Here is a 20,791-nt window from a genome sequence, read left to right as displayed (position 1 = left end):
ACACCACATCCATATCTCTCAGCTGGACTAAACCACAAGGCAATAGCACCTCCTATAGAGTACAGGTACAGGGGACTGGAGTGGACAGAAATCTGACAGCAAACAGCGAATCCATTACTGTGACTGATCTGACAGCTGGGTCTTTGTACACCTTCAGTGTCACTGCACGGGCTGCAGATAACTTGACAGAAGGAGACACTGTTACCATTATCAAATATACAAGTAAGTGTTTAAAACAGGACAGATTGTATTATTGCTTGACTAATCTGTGGGTATAGCTCTGCTGTGCCAGGTGGGTAATTCAGTGACTCTGCACACATTACCCAAGGCTCTGAGATGGTGACATTGTAGATCATGCCAGGTATAACTTCTTTCCTTTGTCTTTTCAATGTGAAACAGTTTCCTGTACGAACTCTGGGCCTCCCTCGCTCAGAGGATATGAGTTGGTTTTACTATGAAGGCTGTTTGTAAACCAGGGATTATAAATTGACATCAAAAATGTTATGCCAAGAGAAAAGGAGATATCGTGAAGTCAACCATACGTCACAGTTTTGAGTTTTAAAATACGGTCGAACCTTGGAGTTACGAACACCTTGGGTATGCAGGTTGTTCATACGTGTGAAATGCCTGTAATTCTTGTAGTGGATTTACTCTCCTCTATCCAAAGAGACTCAGGATTCAGGTTGATTATCCAGATATTTTAATCAATGTATACAAGGGAAGAGTCTACAAGAGACTGTTAACACAAGTGGTTTTACAGTTGATATTTATACAGTTTGTACAAGCTGGAAAGTAGGGTGTGACTGGTGTCTGTGTTACCAGAAAGTTCAGTAGATCAATGGGATGGCCAGTAGCACAAGAATTGTCCTGGGCAGTTCTTTCCTGGGGCCAGGGTGTAAATCCTTTGATTTGATAGGGTGTCGACTGTGGTGTAACTTCTCTCCTGTCTCAGGCAATCCTTCGTTATCACAGCACAAGATAGAATCAGAACAGAGACAGACTCAGAGTTATCAAAGTTGGTGTCCTGGGGATGGGGGAACACTGTTGTTCACAACCCCGAGGACCAACTGCAGCTGATGCAATCACTGCTTGCTACAGTCTCAAAGGCACCTCACATTCAATTAAATGTATATATACATACAAGATACACACATAACACATAAGATATAAAGTTCGCTAGAATTCAATAATTTTCCTCTTCACTCTGAAAATCAGTTTTCAATGGTTATAATACATGTGTACACCTGCTATCTACACCCTCAATCTGAAGAATAATACAAGGATACAGCACAGAATGCAATACTGATATTGTTATGGTTCTAGTCTTTAAAATGATACTATAAATGGAAAAAGGCTAAATTTAAGTTACCATTGAAATTGTAACTTTAGCAAAAACACAGATAAAAAAATCTGCCTCACCTTTGTCGGGACAGATTTGTTGGTACAATAATTTTGCCTTCGTGACCAGCATGCCACTTATAGCAGTGCCTATCTAGTTGCATTGCACGCATAGTTGAGTTGAGTGATTTGCATACTTCCGACTTAAAGTGGGGTGTTCAGTAGATGGGTCAGTTCGTAAGTTTGGTGTTCGTAACTCTGAGGTGCTACTAGATCAAGCAGATGACTTACTGTATCCAGTTCTGAAGAAACTTGCACTCTTCTAGTCAGCCTCTGTTTATTTTATAAATTAACAATTTCCCCTTTTCTTGCACGCACAGAGCCTGACATCATCAGCAGCCTCAATGTCACTAGTGTCAACACAACATCCATATCTCTCAGCTGGACTAAACCACAAGGCAATAGCACCTCCTATAGAGTACAGGTACAGGGGACTGGAGTGGACAGAAATCTGACAGCAAACAGCGAATCCATTACTGTGACTGATCTGACAGCTGGGTCTTTGTACACCTTCAGTGTCACTGCACGGGCTGCAGATAACTTGACAGACGGAGACTCTGTTAATAAATCTATATTGACGAGTGAGTACTGTAGATATTTTTCTAAATTTAGAACACTGTAGTCCCCCCCTGCTTCTTAACATGCTTTGAAACGTTTGATTTGTTCAACGTATTCTTACAGGTAATATTCAGACATTCCTATTGCTCATTTCGCCCATATTTAAAGCATAATCACATGGAACCGAATTGTTTTGTCTCTAAAAGGAAGTGATGGCGTGGGGAAGGCCTGGTTAAACACAGGTGTCACATACCTAGACTAAGGGCCGTATGATGACACAGGGTCTGTGTATAGAATAGCAAACAACCTTCAATCGGATAAATGGTTAAAAAAACATGAATGTGTTAGTGAACCCTGACTGAACCTGACGCTGTGAAAGATGTGAATGTGACCAACATCAAACCAGCATCAGTGTTGATGAGCTGGGGCCCACTTAAAACCACTGATCCAGTTGTGACGAGACGTGCTCTATACTGCAGTCTTTTCATTAGCTTTTATTTATTTTTTATATGAACGATTTCCCTTTTCTTGCACACACAGCGTCTGACACAGTTACCACTGCAGACCCTGTAATCAATGTAAATGGTTTTCTATAAAATAATATGCAGTTAATTCAAAAGAAAATGTTGTTTATATATTGCCCCCTTTCTTGCACGCACAGAGCCTGACATCATCAGCAGCCTCAATGTCACTAGTGTCAACACCACATCCATATCTCTCAGCTGGACTAAACCACAAGGCAATAGCACCTCCTATAGAGTACAGGTACAGGGGACTGGAGTGGACAGAAATCTGACAGCAAACAGCGAATCCATTACTGTGACTAATCTGACAGCTGGGTCTTTCTACATGTTCAGTGTCACTGCACGGGCTGCAGATAACTTGACAGAAGGAGACACTGTTACCATTATCAAATATACAAGTAAGTGTTTAAAACAGGACAGATTGTGTAATTGCTTGACTAATCTGTGGGTATAGCTCTGCTGCGCCAGGTGGGTAATTCAGTGACTCTGCACACATTACCCAAGGCTCTGAGATGGTGACATTGTAGATCATGCCAGGTATAACTTCTTTCCTTTGTCTTTTCAATGTGAAACAGTTTCCTGTACGAACTCTGGGCCTCCCTCGCTCAGAGGATATGAGTTGGTTTTACTATGAAGGCTGTTTGTAAACCAGGGATTATAAATTGACATCAAAAATGTTATGCCAAGAGGAAAGGAGATATCGTGAAGTCAACCATACGTCACAGTTTTGAGTTTTAAAATACAGTCGAACCTTGGAGTTACGAACACCTTGGGTATGCAGGTTGTTCATACGTGTGAAATGCCTGTAATTCTTGTAGTGGATTTACTCTCCTCTATCCAAAGCGACTCAGGATTCAGGTTGATTACACCGTGTAACAAATTTTTTATTTTTTTTGGTTCCTGGGTAGTAAGTGTTATTTCCTAATTGCTTATGCCTCAAAAGTATAGAAAATGGCTATTATTCCCCACAAACTTTGCTTTTGTGACCAGGACAGTGATATTTTGAAATTTACCTATTTTCCAGAACATTCCAGATAGATTCAGTGCTGAGTAAACTTGGAGTAACTTCTAGAACTGTCTCGAACTTTCCAGTAATATAAATAGTAGTATAAATACAGGGGCCTTAAGCCCACCAGTTCAGTTTAGTTCCAGCTGCCTAAGTGGATACATATCTGCATTTTTCTGAGATGGCATCAAGGTCATAGGACACTTCAAAATGGTGGCATTCCTGATGGGTCTCCAAAGCGGTTTTACCAAGTTTCCCTGCTATCTTTGCCTTTGGGACAGCAGGGACACCAAGGTGCACTACCACAGGCGGGACTGGCCACAGCGGACCGAGTTCTCTGTGGGGAGGAACAACATCAAGTGGGAGCCACTGGTGGACCCCCGGAAGGTGCTGATGCCACCACTGCACATCAAATTGGGCCTTATGAAACAATTTGTCAGAGCTCTAGATAAGGAGTCGGCAGCCTTCAAGTACCTTCAAGACTTCTTCCCTAAGCTGTCTGAGGCAAAGGTCAAAGCCGGTGTCTTCGTCGGACCACAGATAAAGAAGATCCTGGAGTCCAATGAATTCCCCAAGAAGCTCACTAGTAAGGAGAAAGCGTCTTGGAACAGCTTTGTCGCAGTGGTTCGGGGCTTCCTGGGCAATCACAAGGCCGAAAACTATGTGGAGCTGGTTGAGACTCTGGTGAAGAACTTCGGCACAATGGGCTGTAGGATGTCCCTCAAAGTCCATATCCTTGATGCTCATCTTGATAAATTCAAAGAGAACATGGGAGCGTACTCGGAGGAGCAAGGCGAGCGCTTCCACCAGGATATACTGGACTTTAAACGGCGCTACCAAGGACAGTATAACGAGAACATGATGGGAGACTACATTTGGGGGCTGATTCGTGAAAGTGATTTACAGTATAATCGTAAATCTCGAAAAACTACTCACTTCTAAATATTTTGTAGTCATTTATGTATTACTTTAGTATAAATACATGTTAATTTGGATTCATATGTTTTTTTCTGACTTTATGTGAACGAAAAGACACATTCGCCCGTTTTCTCATTGGAAATAGGTAAATTTCAAAATATCACTGTCCTGGTCACAAAAGCAAAGTTTGTGGGGAATAATAGCCATTTTCTATACTTTTGAGGCATTAGCAATTAGGAAATAACACTTACTACCCAGGAACAAAAATTGTGTTACATAGTGTTATCCAGATATTTTAATCAATGTATACAAGGGAAGAGTCTACAAGAGACTGTTAACACAAGTGGTTTTACAGTTGATATTTATACAGTTTGTACAAGCTGGAAAGTAGGGTGTGACTGGTGTATGTGTTACCAGAAAGTTCAGTAGAACAATGGGATGGCCAGTAGCACAAGAATTGTCCTGGGCAGTTCTTTCCTGGGGCCAGGGTGTAAATCCTTTGATTTGATAGGGTGTCGACTGTGGTGTAACTTCTCTCCTGTCTGAAGAATAATACAAGGATACAGCATAGAATGCAATACTGATATTGTTATGGTTCTAGTCTTTAAAATGATACTATAAATGGAAAAAGGCTAAATTTAAGTTACCATTGAAATTGTAACTTTAGCAAAAACACAGATAAAAAAATCTGCCTCACCTTTGTCGGGACAGATTTGTTGGTACAATAATTTTGCCTTCGTGACCAGCATGCCACTTATAGCAGTGCCTATCTAGTTGCATTGCACGCATAGTTGAGTTGAGTGATTTGCATACTTCCGACTTAAAGTAGGGTGTTCAGTAGACGGGTCAGTTCGTAAGTTTGGTGTTCGTAACTCTGAGGTGCTACTAGATCAAGCAGATGACTTACTGTATCCAGTTCTGAAGAAACTTGCACTCTTCTAGTCAGCCTCTGTTTATTTTATAAATTAACAATTTCCCCTTTTCTTGCACGCACAGAGCCTGACATCATCAGCAGCCTCAATGTCACTAGTGTCAACACAACATCCATATCTCTCAGCTGGACTAAACCACAAGGCAATAGCACCTCCTATAGAGTACAGGTACAGGGGACTGGAGTGGACAGAAATCTGACAGCAAACAGCGAATCCATTACTGTGACTAATCTGACAGCTGGGTCTTTCTACATGTTCAGTGTCACTGCACGGGCTGCAGATAACTTGACAGACGGAGACTCTGTTAATAAATCTATATTGACGAGTGAGTACTGTAGATATTTTTCTAAATTTAGAACACTGTAGTCCCCCCCTGCTTCTTAACATGCTTTGAAACGTTTGATTTGTACAACGTATTCATACAGGTAATATTCAGACATTCCTATTGCTCATTTCGCCCATATTTAAAGCATAATCACATGGAACCGAATTGTTTTGTCTCTAAAAGGAAGTGATGGCGTGGGGAAGGCCTGGTTAAACACAGGTGTCACATACCTAGACTAAGGGCCGTATGATGACACAGGGTCTGTGTATAGAATAGTAAACAACCTTCAATCGGATAAATGGTTAAAAAAACATGAATGTGTTAGTGAACCCTGACTGAACCTGACGCTGTGAAAGATGTGAATGTGACCAACATCAAACCAGCATCAGTGTTGATGAGCTGGGGCCCACTTAAAACCACTGATCCAGTTGTGACGAGACGTGCTCTATACTGCAGTCTTTTCATTAGCTTTTATTTATTTTTTATATGAACGATTTCCCTTTTCTTGCACGCACAGCGTCTGACACAGTTACCACTGCAGACCCTGTAATCAATGTAAATGGTTTTCTATAAAATAATATGCAGTTAATTCAGAAGAAAATGTTGTTTATAAGTTGCCCCCTTTCTTGCACGCACAGAGCCTGACATCATCAGCAGCCTCAATGTCACTAGTGTCAACACCACATCCATATCTCTCAGCTGGACTAAACCACAAGGCAATAGCACCTCCTATAGAGTACAGGTACAGGGGACTGGAGTGGACAGAAATCTGACAGCAAACAGCGAATCCATTACTGTGACTGATCTGACAGCTGGGTCTTTGTACACCTTCAGTGTCACTGCACGGGCTGCAGCTAACTTGACAGAAGGAGACACTGTTACCATTATCAAATATACAAGTAAGTGTTTAAAACAGGACAGATTGTATTATTGCTTGACTAATCTGTGGGTATAGCTCTGCTGTGCCAGGTGGGTAATTCAGTGACTCTGCACACATTACCCAAGGCTCTGAGATGGTGACATTGTAGATCATGCCAGGTATAACTTCTTTCCTTTGTCTTTTCAATGTGAAACAGTTTCCTGTACGAACTCTGGGCCTCCCTCGCTCAGAGGATATGAGTTGGTTTTACTATGAAGGCTGTTTGTAAACCAGGGATTATAAATTGACATCAAAAATGTTATGCCAAGAGGAAAGGAGATATCGTGAAGTCAACCATACGTCACAGTTTTGAGTTTTAAAATACGGTCGAACCTTGGAGTTACGAACACCTTGGGTATGCAGGTTGTTCATACGTGTGAAATGCCTGTAATTCTTGTAGTGGATTTACTCTCCTCTATCCAAAGAGACTCAGGATTCAGGTTGATTATCCAGATATTTTAATCAATGTATACAAGGGAAGAGTCTACAAGAGACTGTTAACACAAGTGGTTTTACAGTTGATATTTATACAGTTTGTACAAGCTGGAAAGTAGGGTGTGACTGGTGTCTGTGTTACCAGAAAGTTCAGTAGAACAATGGGATGGCCAGTAGCACAAGAATTGTCCTGGGCAGTTCTTTCCTGGGGCCAGGGTGTAAATCCTTTGATTTGATAGGGTGTCGACTGTGGTGTAACTTCTCTCCTGTCTCAGGCAATCCTTCGTTATCACAGCACAAGATAGAATCAGAACAGAGACAGACTCAGAGTTATCAAAGTTGGTGTCCTGGGGATGGGGGAACACTGTTGTTCACAACCCCGAGGACCAACTGCAGCTGATGCAATCACTGCTTGCTACAGTCTCAAAGGCACCTCACATTCAATTAAATGTATATATACATACAAGATACACACATAACACATAAGATATAAAGTTCGCTAGAATTCAATCATTTTCCTCTTCACTCTGAAAATCAGTTTTCAATGGTTATAATACATGTGTACACCTGCTATCTACACCCTCAATCTGAAGAATAATACAAGGATACAGCACAGAATGCAATACTGATATTGTTATGGTTCTAGTCTTTAAAATGATACTATAAATGGAAAAAGGCTAAATTTAAGTTACCATTGAAATTGTAACTTTAGCAAAAACACAGATAAAAAAATCTGCCTCACCTTTGTCGGGACAGATTTGTTGGTACAATAATTTTGCCTTCGTGACCAGCATGCCACTTATAGCAGTGCCTATCTAGTTGCATTGCACGCATAGTTGAGTTGAGTGATTTGCATACTTCCGACTTAAAGTGGGGTGTTCAGTAGATGGGTCAGTTCGTAAGTTTGGTGTTCGTAACTCTGAGGTGCTACTAGATCAAGCAGATGACTTACTGTATCCAGTTCTGAAGAAACTTGCACTCTTCTAGTCAGCCTCTGTTTATTTTATAAATTAACAATTTCCCCTTTTCTTGCACGCACAGAGCCTGACATCATCAGCAGCCTCAATGTCACTAGTGTCAACACAACATCCATATCTCTCAGCTGGACTAAACCACAAGGCAATAGCACCTCCTATAGAGTACAGGTACAGGGGACTGGAGTGGACAGAAATCTGACAGCAAACAGCGAATCCATTACTGTGACTGATCTGACAGCTGGGTCTTTGTACACCTTCAGTGTCACTGCACGGGCTGCAGATAACTTGACAGACGGAGACTCTGTTAATAAATCTATATTGACGAGTGAGTACTGTAGATATTTTTCTAAATTTAGAACACTGTAGTCCCCCCCTGCTTCTTAACATGCTTTGAAACGTTTGATTTGTTCAACGTATTCTTACAGGTAATATTCAGACATTCCTATTGCTCATTTCGCCCATATTTAAAGCATAATCACATGGAACCGAATTGTTTTGTCTCTAAAAGGAAGTGATGGCGTGGGGAAGGCCTGGTTAAACACAGGTGTCACATACCTAGACTAAGGGCCGTATGATGACACAGGGTCTGTGTATAGAATAGCAAACAACCTTCAATCGGATAAATGGTTAAAAAAACATGAATGTGTTAGTGAACCCTGACTGAACCTGACGCTGTGAAAGATGTGAATGTGACCAACATCAAACCAGCATCAGTGTTGATGAGCTGGGGCCCACTTAAAACCACTGATCCAGTTGTGACGAGACGTGCTCTATACTGCAGTCTTTTCATTAGCTTTTATTTATTTTTTATATGAACGATTTCCCTTTTCTTGCACACACAGCGTCTGACACAGTTACCACTGCAGACCCTGTAATCAATGTAAATGGTTTTCTATAAAATAATATGCAGTTAATTCAAAAGAAAATGTTGTTTATATATTGCCCCCTTTCTTGCACGCACAGAGCCTGACATCATCAGCAGCCTCAATGTCACTAGTGTCAACACCACATCCATATCTCTCAGCTGGACTAAACCACAAGGCAATAGCACCTCCTATAGAGTACAGGTACAGGGGACTGGAGTGGACAGAAATCTGACAGCAAACAGCGAATCCATTACTGTGACTAATCTGACAGCTGGGTCTTTCTACATGTTCAGTGTCACTGCACGGGCTGCAGATAACTTGACAGAAGGAGACACTGTTACCATTATCAAATATACAAGTAAGTGTTTAAAACAGGACAGATTGTGTAATTGCTTGACTAATCTGTGGGTATAGCTCTGCTGCGCCAGGTGGGTAATTCAGTGACTCTGCACACATTACCCAAGGCTCTGAGATGGTGACATTGTAGATCATGCCAGGTATAACTTCTTTCCTTTGTCTTTTCAATGTGAAACAGTTTCCTGTACGAACTCTGGGCCTCCCTCGCTCAGAGGATATGAGTTGGTTTTACTATGAAGGCTGTTTGTAAACCAGGGATTATAAATTGACATCAAAAATGTTATGCCAAGAGGAAAGGAGATATCGTGAAGTCAACCATACGTCACAGTTTTGAGTTTTAAAATACAGTCGAACCTTGGAGTTACGAACACCTTGGGTATGCAGGTTGTTCATACGTGTGAAATGCCTGTAATTCTTGTAGTGGATTTACTCTCCTCTATCCAAAGCGACTCAGGATTCAGGTTGATTACACCGTGTAACAAATTTTTTATTTTTTTTGGTTACTGGGTAGTAAGTGTTATTTCCTAATTGCTTATGCCTCAAAAGTATAGAAAATGGCTATTATTCCCCACAAACTTTGCTTTTGTGACCAGGACAGTGATATTTTGAAATTTACCTATTTTCCAGAACATTCCAGATAGATTCAGTGCTGAGTAAACTTGGAGTAACTTCTAGAACTGTCTCGAACTTTCCAGTAATATAAATAGTAGTATAAATACAGGGGCCTTAAGCCCACCAGTTCAGTTTAGTTCCAGCTGCCTAAGTGGATACATATCTGCATTTTTCTGAGATGGCATCAAGGTCATAGGACACTTCAAAATGGTGGCATTCCTGATGGGTCTCCAAAGCGGTTTTACCAAGTTTCCCTGCTATCTTTGCCTTTGGGACAGCAGGGACACCAAGGTGCACTACCACAGGCGGGACTGGCCACAGCGGACCGAGTTCTCTGTGGGGAGGAACAACATCAAGTGGGAGCCACTGGTGGACCCCCGGAAGGTGCTGATGCCACCACTGCACATCAAATTGGGCCTTATGAAACAATTTGTCAGAGCTCTAGATAAGGAGTCGGCAGCCTTCAAGTACCTTCAAGGCTTCTTCCCTAAGCTGTCTGAGGCAAAGGTCAAAGCCGGTGTCTTCGTCGGACCACAGATAAAGAAGATCCTGGAGTCCAATGAATTCCCCAAGAAGCTCACTAGTAAGGAGAAAGCGTCTTGGAACAGCTTTGTCGCAGTGGTTCGGGGCTTCCTGGGCAATCACAAGGCCGAAAACTATGTGGAGCTGGTTGAGACTCTGGTGAAGAACTTCGGCACAATGGGCTGTAGGATGTCCCTCAAAGTCCATATCCTTGATGCTCATCTTGATAAATTCAAAGAGAACATGGGAGCGTACTCGGAGGAGCAAGGCGAGCGCTTCCACCAGGATATACTGGACTTTGAACGGCGCTACCAAGGACAGTATAACGAGAACATGATGGGAGACTACATTTGGGGGCTGATTCGTGAAAGTGATTTACAGTATAATCGTAAATCTCGAAAAACTACTCACTTCTAAATATTTTGTAGTCATTTATGTATTACTTTAGTATAAATACATGTTAATTTGGATTCATATGTTTTTTTCTGACTTTATGTGAACGAAAAGACACATTCGCCCGTTTTCTCATTGGAAATAGGTAAATTTCAAAATATCACTGTCCTGGTCACAAAAGCAAAGTTTGTGGGGAATAATAGCCATTTTCTATACTTTTGAGGCATTAGCAATTAGGAAATAACACTTACTACCCAGGAACAAAAATTGTGTTACATAGTGTTATCCAGATATTTTAATCAATGTATACAAGGGAAGAGTCTACAAGAGACTGTTAACACAAGTGGTTTTACAGTTGATATTTATACAGTTTGTACAAGCTGGAAAGTAGGGTGTGACTGGTGTATGTGTTACCAGAAAGTTCAGTAGAACAATGGGATGGCCAGTAGCACAAGAATTGTCCTGGGCAGTTCTTTCCTGGGGCCAGGGTGTAAATCCTTTGATTTGATAGGGTGTCGACTGTGGTGTAACTTCTCTCCTGTCTGAAGAATAATACAAGGATACAGCATAGAATGCAATACTGATATTGTTATGGTTCTAGTCTTTAAAATGATACTATAAATGGAAAAAGGCTAAATTTAAGTTACCATTGAAATTGTAACTTTAGCAAAAACACAGATAAAAAAATCTGCCTCACCTTTGTCGGGACAGATTTGTTGGTACAATAATTTTGCCTTCGTGACCAGCATGCCACTTATAGCAGTGCCTATCTAGTTGCATTGCACGCATAGTTGAGTTGAGTGATTTGCATACTTCCGACTTAAAGTGGGGTGTTCAGTAGACGGGTCAGTTCGTAAGTTTGGTGTTCGTAACTCTGAGGTGCTACTAGATCAAGCAGATGACTTACTGTATCCAGTTCTGAAGAAACTTGCACTCTTCTAGTCAGCCTCTGTTTATTTTATAAATTAACAATTTCCCCTTTTCTTGCACGCACAGAGCCTGACATCATCAGCAGCCTCAATGTCACTAGTGTCAACACAACATCCATATCTCTCAGCTGGACTAAACCACAAGGCAATAGCACCTCCTATAGAGTACAGGTACAGGGGACTGGAGTGGACAGAAATCTGACAGCAAACAGCGAATCCATTACTGTGACTAATCTGACAGCTGGGTCTTTCTACATGTTCAGTGTCACTGCACGGGCTGCAGATAACTTGACAGACGGAGACTCTGTTAATAAATCTATATTGACGAGTGAGTACTGTAGATATTTTTCTAAATTTAGAACACTGTAGTCCCCCCCTGCTTCTTAACATGCTTTGAAACGTTTGATTTGTACAACGTATTCATACAGGTAATATTCAGACATTCCTATTGCTCATTTCGCCCATATTTAAAGCATAATCACATGGAACCGAATTGTTTTGTCTCTAAAAGGAAGTGATGGCGTGGGGAAGGCCTGGTTAAACACAGGTGTCACATACCTAGACTAAGGGCCGTATGATGACACAGGGTCTGTGTATAGAATAGTAAACAACCTTCAATCGGATAAATGGTTAAAAAAACATGAATGTGTTAGTGAACCCTGACTGAACCTGACGCTGTGAAAGATGTGAATGTGACCAACATCAAACCAGCATCAGTGTTGATGAGCTGGGGCCCACTTAAAACCACTGATCCAGTTGTGACGAGACGTGCTCTATACTGCAGTCTTTTCATTAGCTTTTATTTATTTTTTATATGAACGATTTCCCTTTTCTTGCACGCACAGCGTCTGACACAGTTACCACTGCAGACCCTGTAATCAATGTAAATGGTTTTCTATAAAATAATATGCAGTTAATTCAGAAGAAAATGTTGTTTATAAGTTGCCCCCTTTCTTGCACGCACAGAGCCTGACATCATCAGCAGCCTCAATGTCACTAGTGTCAACACCACATCCATATCTCTCAGCTGGACTAAACCACAAGGCAATAGCACCTCCTATAGAGTACAGGTACAGGGGACTGGAGTGGACAGAAATCTGACAGCAAACAGCGAATCCATTACTGTGACTGATCTGACAGCTGGGTCTTTGTACACCTTCAGTGTCACTGCACGGGCTGCAGATAACTTGACAGAAGGAGACACTGTTACCATTATCAAATATACAAGTAAGTGTTTAAAACAGGACAGATTGTATTATTGCTTGACTAATCTGTGGGTATAGCTCTGCTGTGCCAGGTGGGTAATTCAGTGACTCTGCACACATTACCCAAGGCTCTGAGATGGTGACATTGTAGATCATGCCAGGTATAACTTCTTTCCTTTGTCTTTTCAATGTGAAACAGTTTCCTGTACGAACTCTGGGCCTCCCTCGCTCAGAGGATATGAGTTGGTTTTACTATGAAGGCTGTTTGTAAACCAGGGATTATAAATTGACATCAAAAATGTTATGCCAAGAGGAAAGGAGATATCGTGAAGTCAACCATACGTCACAGTTTTGAGTTTTAAAATACGGTCGAACCTTGGAGTTACGAACACCTTGGGTATGCAGGTTGTTCATACGTGTGAAATGCCTGTAATTCTTGTAGTGGATTTACTCTCCTCTATCCAAAGAGACTCAGGATTCAGGTTGATTATCCAGATATTTTAATCAATGTATACAAGGGAAGAGTCTACAAGAGACTGTTAACACAAGTGGTTTTACAGTTGATATTTATACAGTTTGTACAAGCTGGAAAGTAGGGTGTGACTGGTGTCTGTGTTACCAGAAAGTTCAGTAGAACAATGGGATGGCCAGTAGCACAAGAATTGTCCTGGGCAGTTCTTTCCTGGGGCCAGGGTGTAAATCCTTTGATTTGATAGGGTGTCGACTGTGGTGTAACTTCTCTCCTGTCTCAGGCAATCCTTCGTTATCACAGCACAAGATAGAATCAGAACAGAGACAGACTCAGAGTTATCAAAGTTGGTGTCCTGGGGATGGGGGAACACTGTTGTTCACAACCCCGAGGACCAACTGCAGCTGATGCAATCACTGCTTGCTACAGTCTCAAAGGCACCTCACATTCAATTAAATGTATATATACATACAAGATACACACATAACACATCAGATATAAAGTTCGCTAGAATTCAATAATTTTCCTCTTCACTCTGAAAATCAGTTTTCAATGGTTATAATACATGTGTACACCTGCTATCTACACCCTCAATCTGAAGAATAATACAAGGATACAGCACAGAATGCAATACTGATATTGTTATGGTTCTAGTCTTTAAAATGATACTATAAATGGAAAAAGGCTAAATTTAAGTTACCATTGAAATTGTAACTTTAGCAAAAACACAGATAAAAAAATCTGCCTCACCTTTGTCGGGACAGATTTGTTGGTACAATAATTTTGCCTTCGTGACCAGCATGCCACTTATAGCAGTGCCTATCTAGTTGCATTGCACGCATAGTTGAGTTGAGTGATTTGCATACTTCCGACTTAAAGTGGGGTGTTCAGTAGATGGGTCAGTTCATAAGTTTGGTGTTCGTAACTCTGAGGTGCTACTAGATCAAGCAGATGACTTACTGTATCCAGTTCTGAAGAAACTTGCACTCTTCTAGTCAGCCTCTGTTTATTTTATAAATTAACAATTTCCCCTTTTCTTGCACGCACAGAGCCTGACATCATCAGCAGCCTCAATGTCACTAGTGTCAACACAACATCCATATCTCTCAGCTGGACTAAACCACAAGGCAATAGCACCTCCTATAGAGTACAGGTACAGGGGACTGGAGTGGACAGAAATCTGACAGCAAACAGCGAATCCATTACTGTGACTGATCTGACAGCTGGGTCTTTGTACACCTTCAGTGTCACTGCACGGGCTGCAGATAACTTGACAGACGGAGACTCTGTTAATAAATCTATATTGACGAGTGAGTACTGTAGATATTTTTCTAAATTTAGAACACTGTAGTCCCCCCCTGCTTCTTAACATGCTTTGAAACGTTTGATTTGTTCAACGTATTCTTACAGGTAATATTCAGACATTCCTATTGCTCATTTCGCCCATATTTAAAGCATAATCACATGGAACCGAATTGTTTTGTCTCTAAAAGGAAGTGATGGCGTGGGGAAGGCCTGGTTAAACACAGGTGTCACATACCTAGACTAAGGGCCGTATGGTGACACAGGGTCTGTGTATAGAATAGCAAACAACCTTCAATCGGATAAATGGTTAAAAAAACATGAATGTGTTAGTGAACCCTGACTAAACCTGACGCTGTGAAAGATGTGAATGTGACCAACATCAAACCAGCATCAGTGTTGATGAGCTGGGGCCCACTTAAAACCACTGATCCAGTTGTGACGAGACGTGCTCTATACTGCAGTCTTTTCATTAGCTTTTATTTATTTTTTATATGAACGATTTCCCTTTTCTTGCACGCACAGCGTCTGACACAGTTACCACTGCAGACCCTGTAATCAATGTAAATGGTTTTCTATAAAATAATATGCAGTTAATTCAAAAGAAAATGTTGTTTATATATTGCCCCCTTTCTTGCACGCACAGAGCCTGACATCATCAGCAGCCTCAATGTCACTAGTGTCAACACCACATCCATATCTCTCAGCTGGACTAAACCACAAGGCAATAGCACCTCCTATAGAGTACAGGTACAGGGGACTGGAGTGGACAGAAATCTGACAGCAAACAGCGAATCCATTACTGTGACTAATCTGACAGCTGGGTCTTTCTACATGTTCAGTGTCACTGCACGGGCTGCAGATAACTTGACAGACGGAGACTCTGTTAATAAATCTATATTGACGAGTGAGTACTGTAGATATTTTTCTAAATTTAGAACACTGTAGTCCTCCCCTGCTTCTTAACATGCTTTGAAACGTTTGATTTGTACAACGTATTCTTACAGGTAATATTCAGACATTCCTATTGCTCATTTCGCCCATATTTAAAGCATAATCACATGGAACCGAATTGTTTTGTCTCTAAAAGGAAGTGATGGCGTGGGGAAGGCCTGGTTAAACACAGGTGTCACATACCTAGACTAAGGGCCGTATGATGACACAGGGTCTGTGTATAGAATAGTAAACAACCTTCAATCGGATAAATGGTTAAAAAAACATGAATGTGTTAGTGAACCCTGACTGAACCTGACGCTGTGAAAGATGTGAATGTGACCAACATCAAACCAGCATCAGTGTTGATGAGCTGGGGCCCACTTAAAACCACTGATCCAGTTGTGACGAGACGTGCTCTATACTGCAGTCTTTTCATTAGCTTTTATTTATTTTTTATATGAACGATTTCCCTTTTCTTGCACGCACAGCGTCTGACACAGTTACCACTGCAGACCCTGTAATCAATGTAAATGGTTTTCTATAAAATAATATGCAGTTAATTCAGAAGAAAATGTTGTTTATAAGTTGCCCCCTTTCTTGCACGCACAGAGCCTGACATCATCAGCAGCCTCAATGTCACTAGTGTCAACACCACATCCATATCTCTCAGCTGGACTAAACCACAAGGCAATAGCACCTCCTATAGAGTACAGGTACAGGGGACTGGAGTGGACAGAAATCTGACAGCAAACAGCGAATCCATTACTGTGACTGATCTGACAGCTGGGTCTTTGTACACCTTCAGTGTCACTGCACGGGCTGCAGATAACTTGACAGAAGGAGACACTGTTACCATTATCAAATATACAAGTAAGTGTTTAAAACAGGACAGATTGTATTATTGCTTGACTAATCTGTGGGTATAGCTCTGCTGTGCCAGGTGGGTAATTCAGTGACTCTGCACACATTACCCAAGGCTCTGAGATGGTGACATTGTAGATCATGCCAGGTATAACTTCTTTCCTTTGTCTTTTCAATGTGAAACAGTTTCCTGTACGAACTCTGGGCCTCCCTCGCTCAGAGGATATGAGTTGGTTTTACTATGAAGGCTGTTTGTAAACCAGGGATTATAAATTGACATCAAAAATGTTATGCCAAGAGGAAAGGAGATATCGTGAAGTCAACCATACGTCACAGTTTTGAGTTTTAAAATACGGTCGAACCTTGGAGTTACGAACACCTTGGGTATGCAGGTTGTTCATACGTGTGAAATGCCTGTAATTCTTGTAGTGGATTTACTCTCCTCTATCCAAAGAGACTCAGGATTCAGGTTGATTATCCAGATATTTTAATCAATGTATACAAGGGAAGAGTCTACAAGAGACTGTTAACACAAGTGGTTTTACAGTTGATATTTATACAGTTTGTACAAGCTGGAAAGTAGGGTGTGACTGGTGTCTGTGTTACCAGAAAGTTCAGTAGAACAATGGGATGGCCAGTAGCACAAGAATTGTCCTGGGCAGTTCTTTCCTGGGGCCAGGGTGTAAATCCTTTGATTTGATAGGGTGTCGACTGTGGTGTAACTTCTCTCCTGTCTCAGGCAATCCTTCGTTATCACAGCACAAGATAGAATCAGAACAGAGACAGACTCAGAGTTATCAAAGTTGGTGTCCTGGGGATGGGGGAACACTGTTGTTCACAACCCCGAGGACCAACTGCAGCTGATGCAATCACTGCTTGCTACAGTCTCAAAGGCACCTCACATTCAATTAAATGTATATATACATACAAGATACACACATAACACATCAGATATAAAGTTCGCTAGAATTCAATAATTTTCCTCTTCACTCTGAAAATCAGTTTTCAATGGTTATAATACATGTGTACACCTGCTATCTACACCCTCAATCTGAAGAATAATACAAGGATACAGCACAGAATGCAATACTGATATTGTTATGGTTCTAGTCTTTAAAATGATACTATAAATGGAAAAAGGCTAAATTTAAGTTACCATTGAAATTGTAACTTTAGCAAAAACACAGATAAAAAAATCTGCCTCACCTTTGTCGGGACAGATTTGTTGGTACAATAATTTTGCCTTCGTGACCAGCATGCCACTTATAGCAGTGCCTATCTAGTTGCATTGCACGCATAGTTGAGTTGAGTGATTTGCATACTTCCGACTTAAAGTGGGGTGTTCAGTAGATGGGTCAGTTCATAAGTTTGGTGTTCGTAACTCTGAGGTGCTACTAGATCAAGCAGATGACTTACTGTATCCAGTTCTGAAGAAACTTGCACTCTTCTAGTCAGCCTCTGTTTATTTTATAAATTAACAATTTTCCCTTTTCTTGCACGCACAGAGCCTGACATCATCAGCAGCCTCAATGTCACTAGTGTCAACACAACATCCATATCTCTCAGCTGGACTAAACCACAAGGCAATAGCACCTCCTATAGAGTACAGGTACAGGGGACTGGAGTGGACAGAAATCTGACAGCAAACAGCGAATCCATTACTGTGACTGATCTGACAGCTGGGTCTTTGTACACCTTCAGTGTCACTGCACGGGCTGCAGATAACTTGACAGACGGAGACTCTGTTAATAAATCTATATTGACGAGTGAGTACTGTAGATATTTTTCTAAATTTAGAACACTGTAGTCCCCCCCTGCTTCTTAACATGCTTTGAAACGTTTGATTTGTTCAACGTATTCTTACAGGTAATATTCAGACATTCCTATTGCTCATTTCGCCCATATTTAAAGCATAATCACATGGAACCGAATTGTTTTGTCTCTAAAAGGAAGTGATGGCGTGGGGAAGGCCTGGTTAAACACAGGTGTCACATACCTAGACTAAGGGCCGTATGGTGACACAGGGTCTGTGTATAGAATAGCAAACAACCTTCAATCGGATAAATGGTTAAAAAAACATGAATGTGTTAGTGAACCCTGACTAAACCTGACGCTGTGAAAGATGTGAATGTGACCAACATCAAACCAGCATCAGTGTTGATGAGCTGGGGCCCACTTAAAACCACTGATCCGGTTGTGACGAGACGTGCTCTATACTGCAGTCTTTTCATTAGCTTTTATTTATTTTTTATATGAACGATTTCCCTTTTCTTGCACGCACAGCGTCTGACACAGTTACCACTGCAGACCCTGTAATCAATGTAAATGGTTTTCTATAAAATAATATGCAGTTAATTCAAAAGAAAATGTTGTTTATATATTGCCCCCTTTCTTGCACGCACAGAGCCTGACATCATCAGCAGCCTCAATGTCACTAGTGTCAACACCACATCCATATCTCTCAGCTGGACTAAACCACAAGGCAATAGCACCTCCTATAGAGTACAGGTACAGGGGACTGGAGTGGACAGAAATCTGACAGCAAACAGCGAATCCATTACTGTGACTAATCTGACAGCTGGGTCTTTCTACATGTTCAGTGTCACTGCACGGGCTGCAGATAACTTGACAGACGGAGACTCTGTTAATAAATCTATATTGACGAGTGAGTACTGTAGATATTTTTCTAAATTTAGAACACTGTAGTCCTCCCCTGCTTCTTAACATGCTTTGAAACGTTTGATTTGTACAACGTATTCTTACAGGTAATATTCAGACATTCCTATTGCTCATTTCGCCCATATTTAAAGCATAATCACATGGAACCGAATTGTTTTGTCTCTAAAAGGAAGTGATGGCGTGGGGAAGGCCTGGTTAAACACAGGTGTCACATACCTAGACTAAGGGCCGTATGATGACACAGGGTCTGTGTATAGGATAGCAAACAACCTTCAATCGGATAAATGGTTAAAAAAACATGAATGTGTTAGTGAACCCTGACTGAACCTGACGCTGTGAAAGATGTGAATGTGACCAACATCAAACCAGCATCAGTGTTGATGAGCTGGGGCCCACTTAAAACCACTGATCCAGTTGTGACGAGACGTGCTCTATACTGCAGTCTTTTCATTAGCTTTTATTTATTTTTTATATGAACGATTTCCCTTTTCTTGCACGCACAGCGTCTGACACAGTTACCACTGCAGACCCTGTAATCAATGTAAATGGTTTTCTATAAAATAATATGCAGTTAATTCAGAAGAAAATGTTGTTTATAAGTTGCCCCCTTTCTTGCACGCACAGAGCCTGACATCATCAGCAGCCTCAATGTCACTAGTGTCAACACCACATCCATATCTCTCAGCTGGACTAAACCACAAGGCAATAGCACCTCCTATAGAGTACAGGTACAGGGGACTGGAGTGGACAGAAATCTGACAGCAAACAGCGAATCCATTACTGTGACTGATCTGACAGCTGGGTCTTTGTACACCTTCAGTGTCACTGCACGGGCTGCAGATAACTTGACAGAAGGAGACACTGTTACCATTATCAAATATACAAGTAAGTGTTTAAAACAGGACAGATTGTATTATTGCTTGACTAATCTGTGGGTATAGCTCTGCTGTGCCAGGTGGGTAATTCAGTGACTCTGCACACATTACCCAAGGCTCTGAGATGGTGACATTGTAGATCATGCCAGGTATAACTTCTTTCCTTTGTCTTTTCAATGTGAAACAGTTTCCTGTACGAACTCTGGGCCTCCCTCGCTCAGAGGATATGAGTTGGTTTTACTATGAAGGCTGTTTGTAAACCAGGGATTATAAATTGACATCAAAAATGTTATGCCAAGAGGAAAGGAGATATCGTGAAGTCAACCATACGTCACAGTTTTGAGTTTTAAAATACAGTCGAACCTTGGAGTTACGAACACCTTGGGTATGCAGATTGTTCATACGTGTGAAATGCCCGTAATTCTTGTAGTGGATTTACTCTCCTCTATCCAAAGAGACTCAGGATTCAGGTTGATTATCCAGATATTTTAATCAATGTATACAAGGGAAGAGTCTACAAGAGACTGTTAACACAAGTGGTTTTACAGTTGATATTTATACAGTTTGTACAAGCTGGAAAGTAGGGTGTGACTGGTGTCTGTGTTACCAGAAAGTTCAGTAGAACAATGGGATGGCCAGTAGCACAAGAATTGTCCTGGGCAGTTCTTTCCTGGGGCCAGGGTGTAAATCCTTTGATTTGATAGGGTGTCGACTGTGGTGTAACTTCTCTCCTGTCTCAGGCAATCCTTCGTTATCACAGCACAAGATAGAATCAGAACAGAGACAGACTCAG

The 20,791-nt window shown here is 41.3% G+C and overlaps 1 protein-coding gene across 1 annotated transcript in view; it reads left to right on the top strand.

The window, feature by feature from the left end:
* The first annotated feature begins 11,023 nt into the window (after positions 1-11,023).
* LOC117435127 (phosphatidylinositol phosphatase PTPRQ-like) overlaps positions 11,024-20,791 on the top strand; it is a 42,214-nt gene continuing 32,446 nt past the window's right edge. Inside the window, exons 1-10 of the mRNA XM_059002777.1 lie at positions 11,024-11,999; positions 12,638-12,948; positions 13,344-13,468; positions 14,315-14,655; positions 15,294-15,554; positions 16,193-16,503; positions 16,874-16,913; positions 17,950-18,210; positions 18,849-19,109; positions 19,748-20,008. Coding sequence (XP_058858760.1) covers positions 11,927-11,999; positions 12,638-12,948; positions 13,344-13,468; positions 14,315-14,655; positions 15,294-15,554; positions 16,193-16,503; positions 16,874-16,913; positions 17,950-18,210; positions 18,849-19,109; positions 19,748-20,008 — 2,245 coding nt within the window. The 5' untranslated portion in view covers positions 11,024-11,926. The remainder of the gene's footprint in view (positions 12,000-12,637; positions 12,949-13,343; positions 13,469-14,314; positions 14,656-15,293; positions 15,555-16,192; positions 16,504-16,873; positions 16,914-17,949; positions 18,211-18,848; positions 19,110-19,747; positions 20,009-20,791) is intronic.

The sequence above is a fragment of the Acipenser ruthenus genome, chromosome 28, assembly GCF_902713425.1.
Source record: "Acipenser ruthenus chromosome 28, fAciRut3.2 maternal haplotype, whole genome shotgun sequence".
Classification (NCBI taxonomy): Eukaryota; Metazoa; Chordata; class Actinopteri; order Acipenseriformes; family Acipenseridae; genus Acipenser; species Acipenser ruthenus.
Note: the sequence above shows the minus strand (reverse complement) of the source record. Positions and strands in the feature narration are given on the sequence as shown.